The 23,173-nt window shown below is 29.2% G+C and overlaps 1 protein-coding gene across 1 annotated transcript in view; it reads left to right on the top strand.

The window, feature by feature from the left end:
- LOC143074397 (uncharacterized) overlaps window positions 1-23,173 on the top strand; it is a 50,296-nt gene that overhangs the window by 5,122 nt on the left and 22,001 nt on the right. Inside the window, exons 2-3 of the mRNA XM_076249876.1 lie at window positions 4,082-4,390; window positions 5,890-5,950. Coding sequence (XP_076105991.1) covers window positions 4,082-4,390; window positions 5,890-5,950 — 370 coding nt within the window. The remainder of the gene's footprint in view (window positions 1-4,081; window positions 4,391-5,889; window positions 5,951-23,173) is intronic.

Below are 23,173 nucleotides of genomic sequence, written 5' to 3'. Positions count from 1 at the left end.
ATCTATATTTATGTATACATCGCTTATATGGTCATAGAAGGTCAACTCGAAATTTAATTAGATGTCGTCATTGCCAAAATTCAAACGTAACGAAGCTAAATCTTATTGAGACCATGGCCTGTAAATTGCTTATTTTAAATTTTGGATAGTTTTGAAAAATGTTTTACATTGTTATAAATAAAATATGAGAATTTGAGTCAAATTGGTGAACAACAATTTGACAACTAGTGCCCCTTTAAAAGTTTGCCTGATGGTGGGTCAGTGATTTTCTTTTTATTTTGAAGAACCATCAGTGGCCTTTAGCGGTTTGCTACCCTTTAGTTGGGTTGTTATCTCTAGGACACATTCCCAATTTCCATTCTTATTTTTTATCGGATATGTTCCTTATGTCGTAACTACAATCCCGTTTCCTTTTCACGAATGTGACCTACCGAATTAGACTATTTACCGGGTTTGTAATAACATGAGCAACACGACGGTGTCACATGTAGAGCAGGGTCTTCTTACCCTTTCGGAGCACCTGGGATCACCCCATGTTTTTGGTGGGGTTCGTGTTGCTTAGTCTTAAGTTTTCTATGTTGTGTCTTGTGTACTATTATTTGTCTGTTTGTCTTTTCTTTTTTAGCCAGGGCATTGTCAGTTTATTTTCTATCTTTTAATGAATGTTTATATCATGTTTCATAAAGGCAAACTTTATTTCTTATTAATTAAATACAATGAATTTTATTTAGAAGTAAGTTATATTCTTAATACACAATGACTTAGGTCATTGAAATTTGTTTCTTTTCTTTATTTAAATTTCTTTGGGTGTTTAAATATGTTTTTATTTAAATAAACAGTTTTTAAATATTTTAAAATATTTTAAGCTCTTTATTGAGTTCTTGCTCCTATTCATACGATCCAACAATAAATTTAAAACCATGTGAATAGCAGCAAGAACACACCAATTAAATGAAAATAAGCAGAATGTAGAAGACATTTTGTTATTGTAATGATGGTTTTCCATTTAAAAAAAAAAAACCAGAAAAGGATCTTCTGAAAAAACCGGCATTTCATTGACGAACGAAAAAGACGCTTAAAAGGAGTAAGTTTGGTATGGGACATATTTGGCCCCGATTATAAAGTTCAATGTTACAAGACAAAAAACATCTTAAGTTGACTTAGAGACATATGAGAAACTTAAATAGAACTATTCTTGTCAAAGTTTAATTCAGACACGTTGATTTTTACATCCCAATAAGGTCAAGATCAGAGATGTTTTGTAATTTTACAAAATCGGCTATATTTCAACCAAATTAGCAGAAGGAAACATAGAGCGCAGGCGTCGACAAATAAAATATCTAAATAAGAGATGTGAAATGTTTTCACAAACATTATTTTAAAAGATCTTTGTTATCGACGTATGCGCTCTATGTTTCCTGTACAATAATCTAGGAAAATTTAACCATTTCCATGATTTTTTTGTGGAAAATCAATAAGAATACAAATTGTGACGTCATAATAAAACGCAGGAACGTAATTTTCAACATAATGGATTATTATATATTACTTATCTATCTAGTCGCTCTATTAGCTATAATTTATTGTGATATTGGTCAAAAAATCCTAATTTGAAATTTACGCTAAAAAAGTAGGCCGTTTTATGACCTTACGGAATCTACTCCTTTCTCGTCGTTTTCTACGTTTGAAAATACCTGTAACAAGTCAGGAATATGACAGTTGTTGTCCATTCTTTTTTTATGTGTTTTGTCATTTGATTTTGCCATGGTTAGGATTTTTCCGATTTGATTTTCCTCTGAGTTCAGTAATTTTGTGATTTTACTTTTTACACTTGCGAAGGCAAGTTCTCAAAATTCACCATCATTCATACAATATGTAGTCGGCAAAGGAATTCAGTCTGTAACTTGTGTCGTTTAGAATTGGAGAATGCGAAGTGTATTTCTGCAAAGGACATTTAATAACCAAACGAGTATAATTCTCATAACGTCAGACCATACGCGTATGGTTGACATTCGTACATGGTCCAGAACACACAACTGAATCGATTACTTGTAAAATGGCTTGTTCGGCACGAAACAGAGTAAGACAATACCAAAGGTTTTATATTCTGTGTGTGACTGGAGGAACGGAATGTGGTCACTGTAGGTATTCTTCCGACAGGCATTAAAACCCTTGACTAATGGGTTGACCGTTTGGCTGTGTGGAGGTTACAAGTACGTGGTCAAAATGGGGACATTAATTCAAATGCCTCTTGTTCAGAGAATGCTGTGTCCCTTGCAGCAACTCTTCGATGGGGTCCGTAGATTACCTGTTGTAAGATAAAGTGTTGGTCCTGTTAAAGTTTTTTTATTGACCAGTGACAATCCAAACGTCCCCGAACTTCATCCCGGACAGTGTCTATTACAGGAACTTTTTGTACGTATTGTTAATTTTTCCTCGCCCTGAACAGGATATACTAACCGAATCCCGCCTTCGGGTGCGGGATTATCTAGCTGTGTTGAAGAACCGGATCCATTGGTAGTCTTTGGTAATTTAACCTCCTTGGTCAGGTTTTTTTCCTTTTGAAATACTTCCTGTTTCTATTTTCATTTTTATGCAATATTTGACATCAGACGTTAAGCGACCAACACTCAATCCATGAACCACAGGAATAATACAGAAGTAAAAATACCGGCAATCCAATAGCAAAAAAAAAAAAAAACCAATAAAGACAAGAACACGAACAACCATTTACAAAACATTATTTGAGAATGAAAACCACCCTTCCCGGAAATTGGATGAAATAATTTACTCCTGTAGTTTAAGGGACGCCTGCTTGACATGTGTCGTAAGTCGTATAGCTAATGACAAATACAAATTCAGTTATTAGTCTCATCCCGTAATGTCATAATTGAAGAAAGAGAAAGACAGATACAAAGTTAGATAGTGTTAATTAATTTGAAAAAAAAAGTTAAATACCAAAAATCAAATATCAGATAGAAAAACATTCCACATATAATGATCAATAGAGATTTAGGGAAAGTCTCGGTTCCGAATGTTGACTCCAACTCTGAAAGCAACAATACTTGGGTTTCAAAATTTAATTTAGCATCGCACTTTATTCATTATGAGTCTAAAACGGAGCATACTATCGCGCCACCGACACTATGAATCAAAAGTTGAATCCAGAGATTGTTAAATAGCAAATTTCAACTCATACACATGTATATTAAGCTAGAATTTTAAATCATTTTTTCCCTGCATCTATTATTTCCACAGTGATATAATGATTAATATATATATATATATATATATATATACATATGTACATAACCATATCCTGTTTTCTGATATAAAAATATCCTGACAGATACGAAAATCTAGGGAACATCAAGGATTGGGAGTAATCTTTAAAATTTATAAAGGGGATAAGAAGAAATAAATAGACAGTAATAATATTTACTGCATCTCTTCTTAGCACGAAGCTTAGTCGGTCTTGAGTCAGAATAATGGGTTAGGGTGGTTTGACATATTCTTATTCGGAGACTTACTTTTTAAAATGGAATGTTAAAGATCATTGTGTTGTTTTTGTACAATGCCAGGTCAAATAAACATATCTATAATTGTATTCCCGTTCCTGAATTAATTATAAGTTGAACATATATCCATTCATCAATCAACATTCGTTTTTGACAAGAAATTGAAATATAAAAGCTGAGGTAACAATTTGAAAATTTGAAAGGGTTGACAATCATAATTTCTGCAGTTAAAGAGCTTTGTTTATACAACGTTTGGTAAAATACTTATTTTCAGTCACAGAAAATAATTGGCAAATTTCACCCTGTGAGGCTAATCATTTGTTCATTCTCATTTTGAGACGACCCCTGTATTTTACATAAAGGAGTCGGTGTCAACAGTCGGTACCGAGACTTTCGTAAATGTATTTTATCATCTCTCTATTGAATACATTATCTAATTTTTCCGCGCGATCGTTTATTTTGTGTAGATTGTTTATTAATGTCACATACGGCTTAATTAAGAACAACAGCACGAAGTTAATTAGCAGGAAAAGTTTTTACTGGTTATAGCATACAAATTTCAGGTGTTTTGGAATGGATAGTCATTGGAAAGGTTACAGATTATGGACAAAACGTAACATTATTTTGCAATGTTTCACACTGCTGTCCCGATGATGCAGGATGGGATAGATGGACTCCAGTACAACAGACACTGTTTATAGATGTCAAAGCAGGAGGAGGAGAAAAAAAATATGATGGAAAGGTAATGAGGGATGGATACACCTTGATTATACAGAATTTGACGAAAGACGATCTTAACGTTTCTTATTCTTGTTTGTATGGCGTTACATTAGGTGAAAGGAAATTTTTACAGGAAGAGGATGTCTTCAGTTGTAAGTACTAAAGCTTACAGGTGTTATCTGTCAATTGTTGTGTAAGAGCTTTTGATTTTGTCATTTGAAAAGGAACTAATCGTTTTTATTTTCCTCTGAGTTCGTTTATTTTTGCGATTTTACGAAGTTTAGCTCTACATTAGGATGCTTACCAATCATAACGGACGCACAAAATTATAGGTACACTGTTTTAATTTTCAATTTTGGTAAAACATTCATCTAAGATAGATGATTATTATGCTAAAATATGTGAACAATTCAATGACTGAACAAGGACATGTTTTTATTAAGGTGGTACCTAACACAACAGGGAGATAACTCTGTAAAATCAGCTGAACCTTTTAATCACGTTGTGTTGTGAAGGCAATATTTAGCTAATCAATGATAAAAAGTAGTGTTTGACAAACTGTTATATAACTAGTGTAATTTTTCTGACAATATGGTTGGTTCAAATTTTTTGAAATTTAATTTTTTTGTTAAAAGGTCAAAGTAAATACTTTTTCAATATCTTATGAAAATTGAACGAGCCAAATTAATTTTAGTTAAGGTGTTAGGTACCACCTTAAACTATTTATGGCGTCTTTCCAAAAAAATATGTCGGGTGTGTATTCGAGTACTCTAATATCGTTTGGATGCAATAGGTATTAACAACAAAACGATACCAGTCTTACATTTGTTTTATAAGCAGTTAAAAATAAATAACTGACATATTTCGTGTGTATATATAATACTAAAATAACGAGGTCCAATTTGTCAGCCGTCACGGGGTAAAAACGACAAATCAAAGAATTCAACTTTATATATAGCTAATATAGGACATTGGTGTAGATTAAAAAGTACACCACTTCAGACCCTTTGGTTTTCCACACAATTAATATTGCCAATAATTAACAAGTTCCGGGACTAATCCGATACCGATACCAATAGTATATTCATCTGTTACCTATTTTCTAACGGGTGTGTTCTAGTTCAAGAAAAACCTATGACACTTAAATCACAAATAGCTGATAGACCAAATAAAAAAAAAACAAGATAAAAGTATGAAGTTGAAGCATTAAAACCAAACATAAGATGAAAAGGAATGCTTAGGCAATATGAGCAATGACGCAAAAAACCATTACATAGGGTTTCAAATCTTTCAACATTTAATAACTAGTAAAATTGCCGTAGATTGGGACAGAATTGAATTGTCAGGAACATTTAAATTTTTACAAATCTATTTTTACGTCAAAAGTCGTTGTCAACAGGCCTTTTTTAAATTTTTTTAATCATATTACATATCTTTGGAACTTAAAAAGCTGAGTCATCTATCTTAAATAGAATGAAATCGTAACGAATCACAGTGGATGGATATTGTTAATTTACCGGAAGAAAATATACAAGTCAAACAGCTCGGATGTTAATTCCCACAGTGTTTGTTAACTCTTTACCTTTGTTTTGTATTATAAAGTTACAGAAATGTTGCATATCTATAATTGTCAAACCTTATTTCATTTTAGACAAAAGTAATAAAGAATACAATGTACCCATTGGTAGCAGTAGCCAGTCTGCGGGTAACATGTAAGTGGGATTACTTTATAGGGTTATATGCAAGATTTCCTCTTAACCGATAGGCTTAGTGTCTTTTATATTGTTTAAAAGTTATATTTTATTGTTCGCTAATGAATACTGATTTATCTTCTTAATGTTATATGTCAAATAAAATGTGCACACAATAATGTTTGCATTTTTATGTACAAAAACAAATTGAAAGCGTGTATTTCTCTACGTCTCTCCGTCAATACATAATTTTATTTTGAGTTTTACTGGTAAAAAGGAACGAAATTTAAGGATCGATAAGGCAATGTTTTTTTTTTATATTGTTTATCTTTTAATCGATTTTTTTCTTGTTGTTGACAATAGGACTTGCTATGTGAACTAATACCTGTTGAGTACTAATAATTAGTTTAAAGCTATCTGTATTCATTTAAGAGTGGATACACTTACGTTTGAACTTGCAACTGTTCTAGCATGACCAACTTTTAACCAAAAGAAAACCGTCTATTTTTTAAGGAGATGTAAAACGCAATAATATGTTTAATCTGACTTTAAAAGCTATAGGAAGATTCAAATACTATTTCGATAAGCCCATCTTCCATTTTACCTAAAATATATTACTATATTTGATTGAAGAATTGACACCAGAATAAAAAAGGACACTTTGCATAAAGTGGCTTATACCATTGTTCAGTAAAAATCCAATTCAAGTGAACACATTACAGAGTGGCATTTATTCGAAACATTGATTCTTCAAAGTTAGGTGTTTCCCTCTTCAAAGTCATTAGTAGTAGTGTAGTGCCTGTTCTGGAACAGCTTCCGGTTTAATCTTATGCCTGTTCTGGAACACTTCCGGATTGAGTAATGATCTAAGGACACAGGAGGTCAATCAAAGTTCAAATAAGTGACATTCCAGCAATTGTCAGAATGATGTCATCAAGAATGTTGTAACCTTAGGAATGTGTAGAATGTGTGTATTTTGATTTTATGAATATACAGTATACATAGGTATACCTCATTCAGTAATATGTTGTTTGGATAGCAAGTAAATGGCTTGGGAAAAGATACGATGATTAAAACACATTAACATTTATTCAAAGCTAACATGCATGTTTCAAGTACCTTTATCATTTTTAAGTTAACATCATGTTTTCAATAAACTATATGTATATATAATATAAAATTACGATTTTTATCCAACGCAATTATAGGTTTGAACGTAGTTTTCAATTTAGACTCGTTTATATATAATATATATATATAAGTCGTCTAAATATCAGCACAACAAAGTTAGATCTGTAAATTTGCTTTCGCAAATGTTTTGTTCTTCCTTCGTCAGGATTAGAACTCATGGCACTAATATATCGTGCCATCAAATCGCCTCGCACTATGTCCGATGCGAAAGACCACTCAACCACCTAGGCTTTACTATGGTACATTGTTTTAAAATATGTTACCTGAGTTTTTTTTCATTGAGAAAATTATGCAGTGTATAGTTGTTAAACATCAATATATAAACATATAAACATATAACATGTATAACCTGATATAGTATTCAAAAATATGTTACCTGAGATAGCTTTGATTTAAAGAAATACACCAGTCAAGGACAATTATGTGATGAATACTATTATGTATTTACACTATATGTTGACATTAATGGCATGATGTGTAAAATAGACGATAAACAACTATACATGTCAACATCAATAATATTCATACATATGATAAAGTCTTTAACATATGTAAAAAACAAATAAAAAAAACCCGATAAAATTGAAAACGTACCTGAAACGAAATATTTTGAGCTCATTAAATCGATATATATATTAAACTTTAAACTATAAATTAAATTTTGAACTGATATAAGGTATGAAAAAAGTTACTTTATTTTTTTTCTTCTTTGAAACAGGTTTCTAAATAAAAATAAATAAATTGATTTTTTTTTAAAGAATTGCACCAATATATCAAAGAATCATAGAATAAGTATCAAATGAAATCCATAGAAACAATCAAAGTATACACATGGTCATATAAAAAATAATTTGATAAAAAAATATATCTGAAACACGGCAAAACCATAAAAATGCGACAATATTCTGTATACTAAACTTGGATAAACTATTAACTATGTAAAATGAGACATATATATATATAAACAATCAAAAGAATGACTTAAATATATAACTGTAATTTAAAACATAAAAATTTGTCTATAAACCCATCAAGCGCAAGACTAAAAAAAATATCATTTTCATAAACACCATCTATTTTAATTGAAATACCCGACCATGTAATAACTAAAGGTGTGACATATCACATATCACAAAATTGATTTATGTAAAAACACGACACATACCACATTTCATGTAAAAGAAAAAACAGCAAAAACTTCCTTTCAGAACTGTCTCGAATATCTGGAATAAAAGTGGGGAATGGTAAAAAAAAAGATTTATGTATTGATAGTTAAGTTCTATCTTTACATATTAAATAAAGGCAACAGTAGTATACCGCTGTTCAAAACTCATAAATCCATGGACAAAAAACAAAATCGGGGTAACAAACTAAATCCGAGGGAAACACATTAAATATAAGAGGAGAACAACGACACAACACCGAAACGCAACACACACAGAAACGGACCAAGCAATAGACAAAATGTTGTTAATATTATCAACACTAAGTATGTTAAGGTATCATATAAAAAATAAGTTATATAAAAAGATCATATATTAAGAAAATAATTGACATAAATAAGTGTTTAATTATATAGATGAGAACGTTTACAACTTAATGATTTTATATGCATTGGTAAAGCTAGATTTTTAACATGCATTTTGAAACATTAAGGAACTCTCAAAAAGAAGCAATAAGATTGATAAAAAGAACTTCACATACAAAATTTACACAAACAAAATTTTCCAATCTATAGTATTGTATTTATGTACGCTTTTTTGTATCTGTTTCTGAATAAAATATTGTTTACACTAAAATTTGACAAGTTTGGTCTTATAACTGTGGTTTTTTTTTTTTGTCTTTGAGACCTTCTCAGTACTTCCATTTCATTGACATATGGTATTGATTGATTCTGAAGGGAGTATTTGTTTATTCTGATCAAGTGCTGGAGCAATGGGATGGTCCTGACCAGCCTATGGTTTGTCATCTTGTTGTGCAGCAGGGTTTTCTTGGTGGTTAAGTAAACTTTGAAGTCTTTGTACAAATTTTCTTATAATTTCTATGATACCTTCAACAATCATCACCACAGCTAAGATATATTCTGTAAAAATAGTATTATCTACTTATTATTACATCTCTTGTTTCATCTATTGATATTCCATCATCAATTGATGTATAATCCTCATTTTACTTCTATCCAGTTGAAATTGTTCCATTTGAAATTCTTCAATAGGAACTCCTTTTCTTTTGATATTTGATTATGAATAATGTTGAAGTGCTCAAAATGATTATCAAAACTGAAAAATAAGAACAATGTCCAAATATCATGGCTCGCACATTTCAATTATCTTTTTTTTCTGCCACAAGATATGATATGAATAGTTTTATTTTGAAGACACAATATAACATAACTCCAAATGCTATAGCAAACACCACTGAAAAGGGAAAAAAATAAAGATAGTTATTCTGAACTTACCTTTCTTCTCAGTGTTTTATTGTGTAATTATATTTTCCTTTTCTGTGATATTTTTTTCTTTAATTGTATTTCTTTTGTTTAAGTTGTATTTCTTTTTTATGAATATGTTTTTTTCTTTAACTGTATTTCTTATGTTTAAGTTGGATCTATTTTTTATAAATATGTTTTTTTTTTCTTTAATTGTATTTCTTTTGTTTAAGTTTGTATTTATTTTTTGTGAATGTGTTTTTTTTTTTTGTTTTTTTTTTTTTTTAATTGTATTTCTTTTGTTTAAGTTTGAATTTATTTTTTGTGAATGTGTGTGTTTTTTTTTTTTTTGGCTAAATTTATCATAACATGTCAACAATTCTATTGAATACCTACTTCTTTTTTTTATTAATACATTTTATGAACGTTTACTTAAATATATATCCTACCAAGCTAACCCCATAAAATTAAAAAAAGTAACTAAATAAACTCATGATATATTGCAAGAATGAAATTTTGTATTTGCGTAAAACACGCGTTTCGTCTTAAAAAAAATCACTTTTGACGCTCGAAGAAACAAAATCGAGCATTATAGTCCATACCAAACGACAGAAATACAGTGTTTTGTGGTCATTTGTACACGAAATAAATGGATTTTATGTAGATTTTTTAAAACAAATGTATGGTCAAATTGTTTAAAGGACAAACAAAATATGAAATATAGAACCCCATCTTGAGCCTGATATTACACACCATTTCAGTTCATGGTTTTTTTTTGAAGACCTTGCTTTACTTTTTACATCAAAAGAATGTAAAATGTCTGTAAACCTCTTAGTTCATGTTTAACGAGATCAATAATCTATTGTTATGCCAAATATAATTATCTACATGTATTGTAATTGTTTCTATCGATTAATGACTGCATGAATTTTATTATATATATATATAAATATATATGAGACCGTTTGTTGTGTTTCAATACAAACTATGATTGGTTTAAATGACAATTATGTATTGTTTACATGTCAATATTTGGATAATGCAGTACTGTGTTCTTATAAAAAAATTTGCTGGTATATAGACTTTGAAGGGGTTCTTTCAAAACAAATACACATAAAAAAGTTGATAAACAAAAATGAAACTTGGGAGAAGTTTTCGGGGATAAAATTTTCATTCTCTTATATTCAAAAAATAAAATTCTCTAAATATTCATATTTTATGCAAAACAAACCCATTTTCAATGATCTCAATTTCTAGTAATCAGAATGATTTTTTTTACATTCTAAATATTCAAGATATATAAATATATATGTATTAAAACTGTAACACAATTAAAATATTGTCCATACAATTCTGTCATTACGGCCCTCTCCATTGGAATAAGTTCCATATCTATATGTTTTTAGGGTAACAATCAATGATACAAACAAAAATAGTTCATATCAGAAAAGAAAGCAATAAAATGAATAATATGTATATATTTATAAATGTATATGTTGAAATAAAGAATTACTAACAAAATAGATAATAAGTTAACGGAAAAGAAATTTGAGAAATTTGAGGTGATTTAACCCATAAAGAAGTCAACCCATTTATTGTTAAAGTATTTTGTAATGGGGGTTTATTCTCTAAAATATTCCTTTTCATGTAAGAATTCTTTAAACTTACTGATTTTAAGAAGATGCTAATATATATATATATATATATATATTTTTTTTTAGAAATGTTTTTTGTTGCAATAAAAGAATCGATAGTAGTTTGTATACGTTTTATGTAGATTGAAGGTGTGCGAATATTCTGGTAGCTGCCTTGTCAAATCAAACATATATAGCTACAGGAAACTTTTGACAATATTCTGTTACGCAAAAAAAAAAAACAACTTGTTGAAAAATCCTTAACGAAAAAAAAACCCGTTATAATATGAATAATTTTTAGAAGCAGACGAATTTCTGACTAAATTTTCGTTGTTCTTTTATAAGACATTTAGTTAGTAGAAATACTGGTTTGCCATATTATTGGCTTGCCATCCTTGATGATTTTATTCAATGAACAGACTCGTACCAATACTGAGTCATACTTGAGTTTTGAGATTTCAGAGCTTCTTGTTTGAAATTATTTTTGTGGAATTCAAAAAGGTGCATACGGACAGTTAACACAAAGTCAGTATTGAAAATATCATAAACTGTACAATACCTTCAAAATAGACAAGATGAAGGCATCTCACTAAAGTTCATTTAATGGAATAATTCCCCGAATTAAAAAATATGTAGCTACTATTAGAACAGACCAATTGATCCTTCTAGGAAATCAAATACCGTCATATATAAGACCTTAGGATTTGTTAGACATTATCGGTCCATTTTTTTGTTTGTTTAAAAGTTTTCTTTCTTTCTAAATGTAATCTGCCAAAGCCTGATATTTTGTTTATAATGGTTACTGTATACTTTTATCTTTTAGCTTGCCTGACCTCACAAGACACGTGAGATATTGCTATGACTTGGAAAATTTTGGAGTGAATAATAATGTTTTTCTTTAAGTATATACATAAATAGATAAAGATTATAACATTAAATGGAGTTAACTAATTTATGGTTGAAGTATTTTGTGATGAATTTTATTTCTCTGTAAAATATTCCTTTCCATGTAAGAATCTTTGAAGGTTTTTCTTTCCTTCTAAACTTACTGATTTTAAGAAGATGTCTTATGATGTATATATAAATGTTTTTAAATGTTTTTTTTTGTTGAAATAAAAGAATCGATAGAAGTTTCTGTAGGTTTTAAGTAGATTGAAAGTGGGTGAATATTCTTGGTACTGCCTTGTCGGCTGCCAAATCAAATACCATAATACAATGTCATAGTACCATTAGGGCTTATACGAAGACATCAGTTTTCCATTATTTTTTTTATTAAAAGTTTTCTTTTTTTCTGAATTGAATCAGCCAAAACCTGATTTCTTTTTATAGTTGTTACTGTTTACTTTCACCTTTAAGCTTGCCAGACCATACTAGGTACGTGAGCTTTTGCTATAAGTTATTGTTTGCTGAAATGGTCATAAACTTTTTAAAATCGTCACTTCGAAATCCACTTGAAAGCTCCAATTTCCACTAACGTTTGCATAAAGATCCTTAGACTATCTGAAGGATAATGTGTTTGGTTGTTCCTTTCTATGGAAATATATAATAACTTAACCTTTTATTTTGCTCATATCTTAAATAATATGATATAATGTACCAAGTCAGGAATACGGCAATATTAATTTAATAGTTCGTTTCTTTGTATGTTGCATTGTCGTTTGTATTTTGTTTCACTTCCGCGTTCTGTTGTTTATTTGTTTTACTCTTATAGTTGATGCGTCCTCGATTTAAGTTTGTAGTACGGATTGCGTTTTCTCTCCATCAATTTATGATTTTTTTACAACGGTATACTACTGTTGCCTTAATTTAAAAGAATTCCAATTTATTGGCATTCGAAGCTAAACATATTTTACAGATATCTACAATATTATATAATAAATACAATTTTCACTAAAAAATCCGTAATTTCAAAGTTCACTGGTACAATATTGCAATCAAAAGAATGCATATTGTCTTTTTTAAATAATAAAGATAACAATTTTTATATCTGTTCAACCTTGAAAAAAGAAAAGAATATTTTTGATACATAAGTTTTAAAATGTTCTAAACATAAGCTGCCATTGATTGATTACATATTCAATGTAACAATAAAAAAAAAAACGAGTGGAAAAAGAATCATTTGATGTATAAGATATAAAGTTATTCCAAGTCAATTAACCTATATGAATCTACGCCTAAAAAAAGAGTTTATCAAATAATGGAAGAGTTTGTATAAAACTGAAATTATTTTTTACAGATAAAATTTATGAAATATTTTGTTGAAAATAAACCTTAAGCATATATTAATGTACTTTCAAAAAGAAAAAAAGTACAAAAAGCATACTAAATAAATATAAAATGATCTTAAGCCTTAAACACTAGAAATTACTGTGGGTCAATTAAAGCGATAGCACATATTTACTAATGGAAATTCATTCAGATGGCAGAGAAGTAGAAATTAGTTATTTCTTTTTGCTCATATCTATGCTAAGATGTTTTAAAAAGAAGCCTGAATGGAAAGAACGCTTGTTTTATACTGTTCTTCCAGACAATATGGTTTGAGGCAAAGTTTTTCACTTTCAATAAGTTACTTGATAAAAGGTTATCCTAAGTACATTTCAGTAATATTTGAACCGCTCGTTATCCTTCAGAAGTAAACTGTGAAATAATTCATGCAAAACATTCATTCCGCAGTTATATTTAAATAGATTTTGTTATTAGTTATCAGGTAGCAGGATTATAATTTAGTACGCCAGGCGCGCGTTTCGTCTACATAAGACTCACCAGTCATGCTCAGATCAAAATAGTTATAAAGCCAAAAAAGTACAAAGTTGAAGAGCATTGAGGGTTGTAAAATTTTTATGAAGGACTTCATCTTTGTAAGTTCATTTTGCACATCACATTTAAATTGCTTGACACAAACCAGGATCAGGACCATAACTACGTTTTGTTCAATGTTAATCTACTTTTTTCTGAATTCATAGAACAAAACTAGAAGTGGGCAATTTTCGAAGCTGTATTTTGGCTATATAATTCTAAAATTATAAACATTTCTACAATTCTCTATGCAAAAGTGGAAATTCATTATGTATATTTTAACTCTTTTTAGGGGGAGGGGGTGACAAACGGATACCGGTAGTTGCCAAAAAAAAACCCGCAGTTTTATATTTACTGAATGCATCTCTAAGGCTTAAGAGAACACAATAATTCTGGTAGAAAATGCAGTGAATTTCTGTATAATGCGAAAAAAAATAGAATAAAAACTTGTTTCTTTAATCGCAAATACAGACAGGAAAAACAATTATTCTTAAACTCAATGTTGTATTTAATTTTATCATAATTTTCAAGGGAAACTATTTGTTCACTTCCCTTATAAATAAAATAAACTTATTCTTTTCAGAAATTAATAATCAAACAATGTATCTCCTTCCCCTTTTTAGACTCCTCTGTTTTTTTCTTCAATAGCCTAATAAGTCAATAAAAGTGTGTGTAGTGACTCGTTTTATGATATACACTTTAAAAAAATATCTACCAGATCAAACTCAAAACATGGACAATTGGATGTGATAAAGACAATTTTATTCAGGTTGACGCACAGCTCACTAAACTAATATCGAACCATTTATCCAAATGAATAGGATTACGTTTTTAAGGTATACACAAATATATAACAAAAATTGGTAATGTGTAAGAAAATATGGAATTAAGAAATCAGTGGATTAAATACATTACTCTCACTATAAAAAAAAATCAAAGACATTAATCAAAGCTCGCCTGCTGAATGAGGTAGATTGGAGAAGAAACAAATCAAATAAGCCTACATCTGGAATTACAGCTTTACAAAGGAATATATTTATAGCATTCTTACTTGGACATTGTTGCATTGCCTGGTGTAAAAATGCATTCGATTTTATGATTAATAGTAGGCTCAAGTAAAAAAGTTGGCTTTACACGTATGAATGTATGCTGAATTAATATAACAATTCCACAACTTGTGGCATATTCGAAAATATTTTAAACAAAACTAAATTTATTACTGCATAAAAAATGTTAAAGGAACATATGCAGGTCTTCAAAGCTCAATAAAGATGTTATATGTTTTCAATATATAAAGGACGATGTGATTTGAGTGCCAAGGAGACAACTCTCCATCTGTTTTTCAACCACAAAGACTTCCAACTGGAACATATCATATTTTTATGTGAATTATTCTTTTCCCACCTTCCAAAGCAAGTGTGTCCCTTTACACACTTCACATTAGGGTAAACATTGTATGGACAATTAAATCTCTGTCTTGAATAAAGTACAGCATTCCACAGGAATTTCTTTAGTATGAATCATTGATATTAATTTTTTTTGGGGGGGGGGGGGAATGGGGAGGGGGAGGATGAGCCCGATGCAAAGATAATGTCAATTCGATTTTGATCATTTGTATAAATTGAGCTTTAAAATGAATTAGTATACAGATTTGAATCATTTGTTTAAATTGAGCTTCAAACTGAATTATTGTACAGATTTGAATCATTTGTATAAAATTGAGCCTTAAACTGAATTATTATATTCAGTATTGATTAAGTAAAATTGAAATTAGTTTAGACTTGTATATGTTCCTTTAACAACTTTTATGCAGTAATGAATGTATTTCTGTTAAAAATATGTTCGGATGTGCCATGAGTTGTTGGAATGTTATAATAATCCAGCATACATTTGAACGTGTAAAGTCGAATTTTAACTTAAGCCTACTATTAATCATAACAGATTTTTTGCAAATTTTACTATATTTAAAATCGAATTGACATTATCTTTGCATCGGGCTCATCCTCCCCCTCCCCATTCCCCCCCCCCCCCAAAAAAAAAAATTAATATCAATGATTCATACTAAAGAAATTCCTGTGGAATGCTGTACTTTATTCAAGACAGAGATTTAATTGTCCATACAATGTTTACCCTAATGTGAAGTGTGTAAAGGGACACACTTGCTTTGGAAGGTGGTAAAAGAATAATTCACATAAAAATATGATATGTTCCAGTTGGAAGTCTTTGTGGTTGAAAAACAGATGGAGAGTTGTCTCCTTGGCACTCAAATCACATCGTCCTTTATATATTGAAAACATATAACATTTATTGAGCTTTGAAGACCTGCATATGTTCCTTTAACATTTTTTATGCAGTAATAAATTTAGTTTTGTTTAAAATATTTTCGAATATGCCACAAGTTGTGGAATTGTTATATTAATTCAGCATACATTCATACGTGTAAAGCCAACTTTTTTACTTGAGCCTACTATTAATCATAAAATCGAATGCATTTTTACACCAGGCAATGCAACAATGTCCAAGTAAGAATGCTATAAATATATTCCTTTGTAAAGCTGTAATTCCAGATGTAGGCTTATTTGATTTGTTTCTTCTCCAATCTACCTCATTCAGTAGGCGAGCTTTGATTAATGTCTTTGATTTTTTTTTATAGTGAGAGTAATGTATTTAATCCACTGATTTCTTAATTCCATATTTTCTTACACATTACCAATTTTTGTTATATATTTGTGTATACCTTAAAAACGTAATCCTATTCATTTGGATAAATGGTTCGATATTAGTTTAGTGAGCTGTGCGTCAACCTGAATAAAATTGTCTTTATCACATCCAATTGTCCATGTTTTGAGTTTGATCTGGTAGATATTTTTTTAAAGTGTATATCATAAAACGAGTCACTACACACACTTTTATTGACTTATTAGGCTATTGAAGAAAAAAACAGAGGAGTCTAAAAAGGGGAAGGAGATACATTGTTTGATTATTAAGTTCTGAAAAGAATAAGTTTATTTTATTTATAAGGGAAGTGAACAAATAGTTTCCCTTGAAAATTATGATAAAATTAAATACAACATTGAGTTTAAGAATAATTGTTTTTCCTGTCTGTATTTGCGATTAAAGAAACAAGTTTTTATTCTATTTTTTTCGCATTATACAGAAATTCACTGCATTTTCTACCAGAATTATTGTGTTCTCTTAAGCCTTAGAGATGCATTCAGTAAATATAAAACTGCGGGGTTTTTTTTGGCAACTACCGGTATCCGTTTGTCACCCCCTCCCCCTAAAAAGAGTTAAAATATACATAATGAATTTCCACTTTTGCATAGAGAATTGTAGAAATGTTTATAATTTTAGAATTATATAGCCAAAATACAGCTTCGAAAATTGCCCACTTCTAGTTTTGTTCTATGAATTCAGAAAAAAGTAGATTAACATTGAACAAAACGTAGTTATGGTCCTGATCCTGGTTTGTGTCAAGCAATTTAAATGTGATGTGCAAAATGAACTTACAAAGATGAAGTCCTTCATAAAAATTTTACAACCCTCAATGCTCTTCAACTTTGTACTTTTTTGGCTTTATAACTATTTTGATCTGAGCATGACTGGTGAGTCTTATGTAGACGAAACGCGCGCCTGGCGTACTAAATTATAATCCTGCTACCTGATAACTAATAACAAAATCTATTTAAATATAACTGCGGAATGAATGTTTTGCATGAATTATTTCACAGTTTACTTCTGAAGGATAACGAGCGGTTCAAATATTACTGAAATGTACTTAGGATAACCTTTTATCAAGTAACTTATTGAAAGTGAAAAACTTTGCCTCAAACCATATTGTCTGGAAGAACAGTATAAAACAAGCGTTCTTTCCATTCAGGCTTCTTTTTAAAACATCTTAGCATAGATATGAGCAAAAAGAAATAACTAATTTCTACTTCTCTGCCATCTGAATGAATTTCCATTAGTAAATATGTGCTATCGCTTTAATTGACCCACAGTAATTTCTAGTGTTTAAGGCTTAAGATCATTTTATATTTATTTAGTATGCTTTTTGTACTTTTTTTCTTTTTGAAAGTACATTAATATATGCTTAAGGTTTATTTTCAACAAAATATTTCATAAATTTTATCTGTAAAAAATAATTTCAGTTTTATACAAACTCTTCCATTATTTGATAAACTCTTTTTTTAGGCGTAGATTCATATAGGTTAATTGACTTGGAATAACTTTATATCTTATACATCAAATGATTCTTTTTCCACTCGTTTTTTTTTTATTGTTACATTGAATATGTAATCAATCAATGGCAGCTTATGTTTAGAACATTTTAAAACTTATGTATCAAAAATATTCTTTTCTTTTTTCAAGGTTGAACAGATATAAAAATTGTTATCTTTATTATTTAAAAAAGACAATATGCATTCTTTTGATTGCAATATTGTACCAGTGAACTTTGAAATTACGGATTTTTTAGTGAAAATTGTATTTATTATATAATATTGTAGATATCTGTAAAATATGTTTAGCTTCGAATGCCAATAAATTGGAATTCTTTTAAATTAAGGCAACAGTAGTATACCGTTGTAAAAAAATCATAAATTGATGGAGAGAAAACGCAATCCGTACTACAAACTTAAATCGAGGACGCATCAACTATAAGAGTAAAACAAATAAACAACAGAACGCGGAAGTGAAACAAAATACAAACGACAATGCAACATACAAAGAAACGAACTATTAAATTAATATTGCCGTATTCCTGACTTGGTACATTATATCATATTATTTAAGATATGAGCAAAATAAAAGGTTAAGTTATTATATATTTCCATAGAAAGGAACAACCAAACACATTATCCTTCAGATAGTATAAGGATCTTTATGCAAACGTTAGTGGAAATTGGAGCTTTCAAGTGGATTTCGAAGTGACGATTTTAAAAAGTTTATGACCATTTCAGCAAACAATAACTTATAGCAAAAGCTCACGTACCTAGTATGGTCTGGCAAGCTTAAAGGTGAAAGTAAACAGTAACAACTATAAAAAGAAATCAGGTTTTGGCTGATTCAATTCAGAAAAAAAGAAAACTTTTAATAAAAAAAATAATGGAAAACTGATGTCTTCGTATAAGCCCTAATGGTACTATGACATTGTATTATGGTATTTGATTTGGCAGCCGACAAGGCAGTACCAAGAATATTCACCCACTTTCAATCTACTTAAAACCTACAGAAACTTCTATCGATTCTTTTATTTCAACAAAAAAAAACATTTAAAAACATTTATATATACATCATAAGACATCTTCTTAAAATCAGTAAGTTTAGAAGGAAAGAAAAACCTTCAAAGATTCTTACATGGAAAGGAATATTTTACAGAGAAATAAAATTCATCACAAAATACTTCAACCATAAATTAGTTAACTCCATTTAATGTTATAATCTTTATCTATTTATGTATATACTTAAAGAAAAACATTATTATTCACTCCAAAATTTTCCAAGTCATAGCAATATCTCACGTGTCTTGTGAGGTCAGGCAAGCTAAAAGATAAAAGTATACAGTAACCATTATAAACAAAATATCAGGCTTTGGCAGATTACATTTAGAAAGAAAGAAAACTTTTAAACAAACAAAAAAATGGACCGATAATGTCTAACAAATCCTAAGGTCTTATATATGACGGTATTTGATTTCCTAGAAGGATCAATTGGTCTGTTCTAATAGTAGCTACATATTTTTTAATTCGGGGAATTATTCCATTAAATGAACTTTAGTGAGATGCCTTCATCTTGTCTATTTTGAAGGTATTGTACAGTTTATGATATTTTCAATACTGACTTTGTGTTAACTGTCCGTATGCACCTTTTTGAATTCCACAAAAATAATTTCAAACAAGAAGCTCTGAAATCTCAAAACTCAAGTATGACTCAGTATTGGTACGAGTCTGTTCATTGAATAAAATCATCAAGGATGGCAAGCCAATAATATGGCAAACCAGTATTTCTACTAACTAAATGTCTTATAAAAGAACAACGAAAATTTAGTCAGAAATTCGTCTGCTTCTAAAAATTATTCATATTATAACGGGTTTTTTTTTCGTTAGGGATTTTTCAACAAGTTGGTTTTTTTTTGCGTAACAGAATATTGTCAAAAGTTTCCTGTAGCTATATATGTTTGATTTGACAAGGCAGCTACCAGAATATTCGCACACCTTCAATCTACATAAAACGTATACAAACTACTATCGATTCTTTTATTGCAACAAAAAACATTTCTAAAAAAAAAAATATATATATATATATATTAGCATCTTCTTAAAATCAGTAAGTTTAAAGAATTCTTACATGAAAAGGAATATTTTAGAGAATAAACCCCCATTACAAAATACTTTAACAATAAATGGGTTGACTTCTTTATGGGTTAAATCACCTCAAATTTCTCAAATTTCTTTTCCGTTAACTTATTATCTATTTTGTTAGTAATTCTTTATTTCAACATATACATTTATAAATATATACATATTATTCATTTTATTGCTTTCTTTTCTGATATGAACTATTTTTGTTTGTATCATTGATTTTTACCCTAAAAACATATAGATATGGAACTTATTCCAATGGAGAGGGCCGTAATGACAGAATTGTATGGACAATATTTTAATTGTGTTACAGTTTTAATACATATATATTTATATATCTTGAATATTTAGAATGTAAAAAAAATCATTCTGATTACTAGAAATTGAGATCATTGAAAATGGGTTTGTTTTGCATAAAATATGAATATTTAGAGAATTTTATTTTTTGAATATAAGAGAATGAAAATTTTATCCCCGAAAACTTCTCCCAAGTTTCATTTTTGTTTATCAACTTTTTTATGTGTATTTGTTTTGAAAGAACCCCTTCAAAGTCTATATACCAGCAAATTTTTTTATAAGAACACAGTACTGCATTATCCAAATATTGACATGTAAACAATACATAATTGTCATTTAAACCAATCATAGTTTGTATTGAAACACAACAAACGGTCTCATATATATTTATATATATATATAATAAAATTCATGCAGTCATTAATCGATAGAAACAATTACAATACATGTAGATAATTATATTTGGCATAACAATAGATTATTGATCTCGTTAAACATGAACTAAGAGGTTTACAGACATTTTACATTCTTTTGATGTAAAAAGTAAAGCAAGGTCTTCAAAAAAAACCATGAACTGAAATGGTGTGTAATATCAGGCTCAAGATGGGGTTCTATATTTCATATTTTGTTTGTCCTTTAAACAATTTGACCATACATTTGTTTTAAAAAATCTACATAAAATCCATTTATTTCGTGTACAAATGACCACAAAACATTGTATTTCTGTCGTTTGGTATGGACTATAATGCTCGATTTTGTTTCTTCGAGCGTCAAAAGTGATTTTTTTTAAGACGAAACGCGTGTTTTACGCAAATACAAAATTTCATTCTTGCAATATATCATGAGTTTATTTAGTTACTTTTTTTAATTTTATGGGGTTAGCTTGGTAGGATATATATTTAAGTAAACGTTCATAAAATGTATTAATAAAAAAAAGAAGTAGGTATTCAATAGAATTGTTGACATGTTATGATAAATTTAGCCAAAAAAAAAAAACACACACATTCACAAAAAATAAATTCAAACTTAAACAAAAGAAATACAATTAAAAAAAAAAAAAAAACAAAAAAAAAAAACACATTCACAAAAAATAAATACAAACTTAAACAAAAGAAATACAATTAAAGAAAAAAAAAACATATTTATAAAAAATAGATCCAACTTAAACATAAGAAATACAGTTAAAGAAAAAAACATATTCATAAAAAAGAAATACAACTTAAACAAAAGAAATACAATTAAAGAAAAAAATATCACAGAAAAGGAAAATATAATTACACAATAAAACACTGAGAAGAAAGGTAAGTTCAGAATAACTATCTTTATTTTTTTCCCTTTTCAGTGGTGTTTGCTATAGCATTTGGAGTTATGTTATATTGTGTCTTCAAAATAAAACTATTCATATCATATCTTGTGGCAGAAAAAAAAGATAATTGAAATGTGCGAGCCATGATATTTGGACATTGTTCTTATTTTTCAGTTTTGATAATCATTTTGAGCACTTCAACATTATTCATAATCAAATATCAAAAGAAAAGGAGTTCCTATTGAAGAATTTCAAATGGAACAATTTCAACTGGATAGAAGTAAAATGAGGATTATACATCAATTGATGATGGAATATCAATAGATGAAACAAGAGATGTAATAATAAGTAGATAATACTATTTTTACAGAATATATCTTAGCTGTGGTGATGATTGTTGAAGGTATCATAGAAATTATAAGAAAATTTGTACAAAGACTTCAAAGTTTACTTAACCACCAAGAAAACCCTGCTGCACAACAAGATGACAAACCATAGGCTGGTCAGGACCATCCCATTGCTCCAGCACTTGATCAGAATAAACAAATACTCCCTTCAGAATCAATCAATACCATATGTCAATGAAATGGAAGTACTGAGAAGGTCTCAAAGACAAAAAAAAAAAAAACCACAGTTATAAGACCAAACTTGTCAAATTTTAGTGTAAACAATATTTTATTCAGAAACAGATACAAAAAAGCGTACATAAATACAATACTATAGATTGGAAAATTTTGTTTGTGTAAATTTTGTATGTGAAGTTCTTTTTATCAATCTTATTGCTTCTTTTTGAGAGTTCCTTAATGTTTCAAAATGCATGTTAAAAATCTAGCTTTACCAATGCATATAAAATCATTAAGTTGTAAACGTTCTCATCTATATAATTAAACACTTATTTATGTCAATTATTTTCTTAATATATGATCTTTTTATATAACTTATTTTTTATATGATACCTTAACATACTTAGTGTTGATAATATTAACAACATTTTGTCTATTGCTTGGTCCGTTTCTGTGTGTGTTGCGTTTCGGTGTTGTGTCGTTGTTCTCCTCTTATATTTAATGTGTTTCCCTCGGTTTTAGTTTGTTACCCCGATTTTGTTTTTTGTCCATGGATTTATGAGTTTTGAACAGCGGTATACTACTGTTGCCTTTATTTAATATGTAAAGATAGAACTTAACTATCAATACATAAATCTTTTTTTTTACCATTCCCCACTTTTATTCCAGA

This window comes from Mytilus galloprovincialis, chromosome 5 (genome assembly GCF_965363235.1).
Source record: "Mytilus galloprovincialis chromosome 5, xbMytGall1.hap1.1, whole genome shotgun sequence".
Classification (NCBI taxonomy): Eukaryota; Metazoa; Mollusca; class Bivalvia; order Mytilida; family Mytilidae; genus Mytilus; species Mytilus galloprovincialis.
The sequence above is the reverse complement of the archived record's forward strand: the minus strand, read 5'-3'. Positions and strand labels throughout refer to the sequence as shown.